The sequence below is a fragment of the Gymnoscopelus braueri genome, assembly GCF_963280865.1.
Source record: "Gymnoscopelus braueri genome assembly, chromosome: 1".
Classification (NCBI taxonomy): Eukaryota; Metazoa; Chordata; class Actinopteri; order Myctophiformes; family Myctophidae; genus Gymnoscopelus; species Gymnoscopelus braueri.
In genome coordinates, this window is record NC_137603.1 from 16785282 (window position 1) to 16792781 (window position 7500).

Below are 7500 nucleotides of genomic sequence, written 5' to 3' on the forward strand. Positions count from 1 at the left end.
GTGCGTGTGTGTGTGCGTGTGTGTGTGTGTGTGTGTGCGTGTGCGTGCGTGCGTGTGTGCGTATAGAGTATATATAGTTAAACACAACAGCGATGTATTTAACCAGCCTACAGGGACCAGCTCCAACAAGCCCCATGTAGCCAGACTGCCATTAGAGTGAATGAGTTGAATGCAGGAAAAGGCTTTGCACCACTTTACTGTAATTAGCGTTGGCAGCGGGATTCAGAGTGAGGGATTGATGGGGAACGGCTAGACTTGTAGCGATACAGTGGAGCTCTGTGTGATACGCGATACAGTCCATGTTCGCCGAGCTTTGCTGGCAGAAGCTAGCGACTATATTTCAGCAGGTCTGCAACGTATCAGTAATAGATAAAAGTGAGTCTTCGCGCTGATTTACCTATGTCCAGTGGTGTAAAGTAACTAAGTACATTTACTAAAGTACTGTACTTAAGTACAATTTTGAGGTATTTTTTTACTTTACTGGAGTATTTCCAATTTCCAGTACTTTTACTTCTACTCCACTACATCTCAGAGGCAAATATTGTACTTTTACAATTATTTGAAAACTTTAGTTACTAGTTACTTTGCAGATATAAATTATTATATTATAAAACATACATTAACCACAACCTTATTTTATAACTAGGCTATTTGAAAATAGCCGATCTACAAGCTCACAACGCGTCGCATCGCGACGCGTTGTGAGCTTGTAGATCGGCTATTTTCAAACATTTTAGTCCTTTTACTTTTGGTACTTTAAGTACATTTTGACACCAATACTTTAGTACTTTTACTCAAGTAAATTTAGGATTCCGGACTTTTACTCGTAATAGAGTACTTCTGCATTGCAGCATTGATACTTTTACTTAAGTAAAACATTTGAGTACTTTTTCCATCACTGCCTAATAGATCTACCATTATGGCACGGGCCACAGCTAAACTGGAAGTCTGTCAATCAAAAGTACTTTATGTCGAGCACTAGCATTTTGAATGTTACATGCTTTATTTATGGCGGGAGGTTCAAGGTTCTCGCGTTCTTGCTCTCACCGGTGCAGTTCCTCTCGTCTGAGTCCAGAGCGTAGCCGTTGTCGCAGCGGCAACGGAAGCTACCAATGGTGTTCCTGCACCTCCCATTGGAGCACAGGCTGTTGATCATCCTACACTCATTTATATCTGTAATCAGAGGAGAGAAAGACAGAGGAGCAAGGGAGGAGATGGAGAGAGAGAGAGAGAGAGAGAGAGAGAGAGAGAGAGAGAGAGAGAGAGAGAGAGAAAGAGAGAGAGACACCACAGAAGACCATTTATAGAATCCTCTTATACAGCAGAACACGCTTCTATGGAAAACAAACATAACTGAGTAGTAGTAGTAGTATTAGTTCTGTATAATGAAAAGAGTTCTCTTCAAGTTGATTTTCATACTGTACTGAACTGAACAGAATTCAGTGGCTTCCTTGACAATCAAACAAACTATGGTATGTTTTGGAAAATGATTGTCGGTGATGTCGAGTGTACCGTGACTCACTCACTGGGACTTTAAGTTATCCGTATTCCGTGCTGTACCTTTGAGGAAGGGCCTGCCGTTGATGAAGTCTCCTCGGTGTGAGAAGCCGGGGCCTCGGGGACACAGCTGGGCGTACTCTGGAGAGCCCTTCTCGGGACACTCGTCACACTCTGGCCCCCAGGCCACCCCCACTGAGCAGCAGCAGGCGTCCACACGGTGCTTCCCCGGGATGGGGGCCCCGCAGCGCTCGTCCTCGTGGGTCAAGTAGCACTGCTCTGTGCGCAGATCTGCAGGTCGCACACACACACCCAGCACAGAAAGAGATGTGTTTTACATTGTCATAGCAGTGTATCACACACACACACACACACACACACACACACACACACACACACACACACACACACACACACACACACACACACACACACACACACACACACACACACACACACACACACACACACACCCCCACACACACACACACACACACACACACACACACACACACGCACGCACGCACACACACACACCAGAGGTGGAAAAAGTACCCAAATGTTATACTTAAGTAAAAGTATCAATACTGCAATGTAGAAGTACTCTGTTACAAGTCAAAGTCCGGAATTCAAAATTTACTTGAGTAAAAGTGAAAAAGTATCGGTATCAAAATTGACTTAAAGCACCAAAAGTAAAAGTACTAAAATGTTTGAAAATAGCAGATCTACAAGCTAAAGGTATAAAATAGGGCTAAAATGGTTAATGTATGTTTTATAATATAATGATTTATATCTGCAAAGTAACTAGTAACTAAAGTTTTTAAATAATTGTAGCGGAGTAAAAGCACAATATTTGCCTCTGAGATATAGTGGAGTAGAAGTAAAAGTATAGACAATTGGAAATACTCCAGTAAAGTAAAAGTACCTCAAAATTAAAGTACAGTGCTTGAGTAAATGTACTTAGTTACTTTACACCACTGACACACACACACACACACACACACACACACACACACACACACACACACACACACACACACACACACACACACACACACACACACACACACACACACACACACACACCCACACACACACACACACACACACACACACACACACACACACACACACACACACACACACACAACCACGCACACATGCATGCGCAAAGACAACCCACACACAAATACATGCACAAAAACATAATAAATAATAAACACGCAATACCCACCGATGCATGTCCTGCCACTGGCATCGACGGTCATGCCAGGAGGGCACTGGCAGATGAAGGAGCCTTGTGTGTTGACGCACTTCCCATTGACACACACCCCGGGGAACACCTCACACTCATCCACATCTAATGGTAATAACCAGAAACAGCTTCCCATCAATCCCATGGGCTTCAATACAGGATTTCACTTAACACATTGACCGCCAGAGGTTAATCTCATAATGTACTCACCAGTGCCAACGTTTTATTGTTGTTTTTTGTTTTTTTCACGTCGCCATAGACCTCGTTAAAATCCTTAAGATTGAGCTGTACACTGTTTGTAAACATCGCGGACATCTCCCTGCGTCTACCAGTGAAAACCACGTGTCAAACGGAGCCGCCATGTTGTAGTTAGAACGGTTTATGTTAAACAGTGATCAGCGAGGAGAAAAACTACAATCGAAGAAAATGGCGTTTCAGTGTGCGATTTAGAATGGAGGCCAACGGGATCGGCAAAACGTGATCCAGAATAATTCCGTTTCCGGTGGTGTTACAATGAAATGTTCCGTATAGAAAATTGAAAAAAGTTTTTTTTTTCGGAAAAAAAGGAAAAAGCACCACAGCCCGTAGGCTACGGGATCGGCGCTTTACGGTTGGATTTATCGGCCCGTAGGCTACGGGCTTGGCGGTGGTAGTGTTAATCACAGAGACGTTACAGAGCCATAGGATTTTTTTTTATAATTTACCAGTTAACATCCGGTTAATAAAAAAGAAATCCTCCTTTAAAAAATATTTGCTCTCAGTGTATATGAATGTAAAAGAAATTAAAATATATAAAGTTAATTTTTTTCCTATCAATGTTGGCACTGTTTTATATTCATGTATATCTAATGTAATGTATATTAACACAATTTAACATTTATTATGTAATGCATACATGGGCAACTGGCGGCCCGGGGGCCACATGCGGCCCCCACCTTCACTTAACGCGGCCCTTAGGTTAATATCGGAATACTGATATATTATTGATTTCAGCTGTTACAATTCCAAACATGCAAACATGACCTGCTTTAAATACTTCAGTCTATATCAGTAGCTTAATGACTAGTATAAAAATTATATTGTCTTTTATATGTCCAATATGTTTGTATTTAAGTTCATAAAGTTAAAGGTTTAATGACATTCACTTTTACACCACATTCAAAGTCTTTGTCCTGGTCCTTCAAAAGTGTACAAAAAGTTTTAAGTGAAAATTCCATTCCAGTGATCAATGGCAGGTGTTTTTCTCTCACATTTCTAAAGCCTTTTCAACTGCAATGAAAAAAGAAATCTTTGCCTGCGGGTGTCGCTGGTGAGGGATTTTGCCTGTCAATCATCGCCTCTGCTCCGCCCCCCCCCCAAAGGAAAGGATAGGGGAGGGGAGGGGCGAGGAGGAGAGTGGGCGGGATTAATCGACTGTGACCTCACTGTCGAAGGGCCAAGCTCAGATTACTTTTCAGCCTAATTATTCAGAAAACCCCAGACCACAGAAAATCCACTGAATGTTCTAAGTTCAGTTTTTTTGGGTGTAATTGAAGTCATAAAACCCCAAATAAAACATTGAAAATAAAAAAAGTGAAAATGAATGTCATGATACCTTTAACTAAATGCATTTGAAATTCAATAAAAATGTTACTTTTCAGGATTCCAATTCAATAATGGCAAAAACAAAATCAGGATTACAATTCAAAAATAGCAAAAATAGCAGATCTACAAGCTCAATTTGAGCTTGTAGATCGGCTATTTTTGTGTGACATAGAATGGTGAAGTACGGCATTCATCTACAAAAAAAGTTAAAATATTTAGATAACAGGTTTCTGCTCGACAGTATGTGGAATGTGGAGTGAGTGTGGAAATATAGTGGCCCTTTCCATCATCAAAGTTGCCCGCCCCTGATGTAATGGGTTATGTAGGCTACTGTATGTAGTAGGTGTGACTAGCTGCCTGTCATGGGGATCCTTTAAAAAAAATAAAATTACAACCACCTCCCCATCATATTAGTACAACAACATGGCAGGCCTTACCTTCACACACATTCCCTTTGACTCGGGCATATCCCTTACCGCAGAACGGATCTGGAAAGGAAAGCATGCAGTGAGTATTGAGTCAGACAAGAGTGCCGCGCTACGAGCTTGTAGATCTGCTATTTTTGAGAAATCGTGAAAATGTGTGCAAATCTTGGAATATATATTGTTTTAAAGCGAACATTTTCAACTCAAATCTTTGCTTCTGGGGGGTCCCTGGAACAAAATATTTTGAGATGGCGGGGGTCCGCAGCCAAATACACATCATTTTGGGTGGTCCTTGATGTGAAAAAGTTTGAGCACCACTGATATTATAGCAACATAAGGTTTTCAGAAACCAGTTAGGATTTAGAAGACATTTGTAGATGCGTTCTCGGATTGAATGGGTTAATTTACGGGGGGGAAAAAAAGTTCAAATGTGGAGATGAGGTTTCTGCCCAACAGAGACGATATGTATATATATGTAATATTGTATGTGAAATGCTTGACTCACCTCGTTCGCATCGGGCACATGGACTGCCCCAGGCCTCGCCCAGAGTGGAGCAGCAGTGAGACTTCAAGGTGGCACCGTTGATGTTGACCTCACAGCGGTCATTCACTATCTTCAGCCAACAGGTACCCTTACTGGTCTCTGTTGGTTTGTTTTTGAAAGGGATGTAGAGAAGTCAAGTCAAATGTTATTATAGCCCAATATCACAAAACGTGTCCCAAAGGGCTCTCTCTCTCTCTCTCTCTCTCTCTCTCTCTCTCTCTCACACACACACACACACGCACACGCACACGCACACGCACACGCACACGCACACGCACACGCACACACACACACACACACATAAAAAACAATGTAGGTAACTGAAGATAACTGACAATGAACTGGATGACTAATGCAGCTTGCTTCAGACTAGATGATGTCAAAGGCTGATGCAAAAAGGTGTGTTTTCAGTTTACTCCTGAATAAGTTGACTAAGTTGAATTGCAGGTTGAAAAAGCCCATAGATCAGAGCTCGGTCAAATCTGCACATGGCTCGCTGATAACAAACTGTCATTACACCTAGGTAAAACTGAATCCATTATTTTCGGGTAAAAAATTAACCTCAGTAAGGTCACAGACTTTACGATCAGAGTGGGTGACAATGTTATCACAAGGAAAGAAGAGATTACCTATCTGGTTGGTATTTTAGATAACAATCTTTCCTGTGATAAAATGACAACAATAGTCATGAAGAAAGTCAAACAAAGAATACGATTTTTGGGCAGGATCTCCTCATATTGGTCAGTAGGAATGCACTGAGGACACTCATCCAATGTCATTTTGAGTATGCATGCACCTCATGGTACTCTATCACCTAAAAGGCACTAAAATCTCACACCTACTGTAGGACTCACGTAACCTCTGTTCATTATGCTAGGGTGGGATGTGGCTCAGGGTAGAGGACAGAGTACAGCAACTTGCAATGGGCCCTGGTCTACAAGATACTCAAGGGAGCAGTGCCCATGAACCTGTCAAACTACCTCAAAAGAGTGAGTAACGCCCACATAGGCACAACACCAGAATGAGCTGATCTCCTTCCCCCCAGATTCGGCACAAACATGGGGATGAATTCATTATGCCACCAAAATGTGGAATGCCTTCCACCGGCCATCAAAAACTGCGACTCCCTAACCCCCTAACCTCCTTCAAAACCGGCATAATAGAGCACCTGTCTGCTATTTGCAACTGGACCTAGACAAGTCTTCCAAAAGCTTGCCAAAATAAATTACCCCCCCCACAGTTTTTCTGTAAATATACTTTTACTGCTCCTAGTATTGATGATTTCTTGTATAGTACTGTATGTCTTTATATGTCTTGATTAATTGAATACATAGGAGCACAATGGAAACAAGCCCTCATGACTTTTTGTGTTATCCTTTTAGCATTATTGTATAACTGTTCTTTTTGCAAACTGTTAAAAAATGATTCATTCAATCAAAAACTCTGCTACCTATTTCTGTTTTATTTATTTTTGGGGTGGTTAAGAGACCTTGTTTGTTTGATCTTAGGGGTCTAGCTGTAGTATAAGGAGTGATGAGGGATGACAGATAGGATGGTGCATGGTTGTGTAATATTTTGTAGATTAAAAGAAAAATCTTAAAATCAGATCTGGTGTGTATAGGGAGCCAGTGTAACACAGGGGTGATATGATCACATTTTCTTGTCATGGTTAATATCCTGGCAGCAGTGTTGTTTTGTATGAGCTGTAATTTGTTGGTGATAAATGTAGGTAGTCCAGAGAGAAGAGAGTCACAGTAGTCTAGCCTAGATGATACAAAAGCAGTCTTTGTAATGTCGTTGATGTGGTTCTTAAAAGAGAGATTTGGGTCCAATAGGACACTGTGATTTCAAACAGTAGGGCTTTGTGAAATTGTGGAACCAGCTAAATTTAGAGTGAGATTACTGATTGGTCTCTTATGCGCTCTGATCCAAGAACTAACATTTCAGTTTTTTCAGCAATGAAAAAGTAAAAAGTTTGATGACATCCATTGTTTAATTTCTGAAACGTTGTTCCAGCTCCACAAGCTGATGACACGTATCAGGCTTAATATAATGGAGATTTAAAGCTAAGTATCATCTGCACAGGAATGGAAACCTAGTTTATAACGTCCGAGTAAAGAACCAAGAGGAAAAAGTAAATTGAAAAAAGAATAGGACCAAGCACAGACCCCTGTGGTACACAGTAATTGCATTTT

At 41.3% G+C, this 7500-nt stretch overlaps 1 protein-coding gene across 1 annotated transcript in view; it reads right to left on the bottom strand.

The window, feature by feature from the left end:
* The window catches only part of fbn1 (fibrillin 1), a 109545-nt gene that overhangs the window by 48056 nt on the left and 53989 nt on the right, over positions 1-7500 (bottom strand). Inside the window, 5 exon segments of the mRNA XM_080439246.1 lie at positions 1048-1173; positions 1561-1788; positions 2732-2857; positions 4774-4824; positions 5267-5404. Of these exon segments, the coding sequence (XP_080295372.1) occupies positions 1048-1173; positions 1561-1788; positions 2732-2857; positions 4774-4824; positions 5267-5404 (669 nt within the window).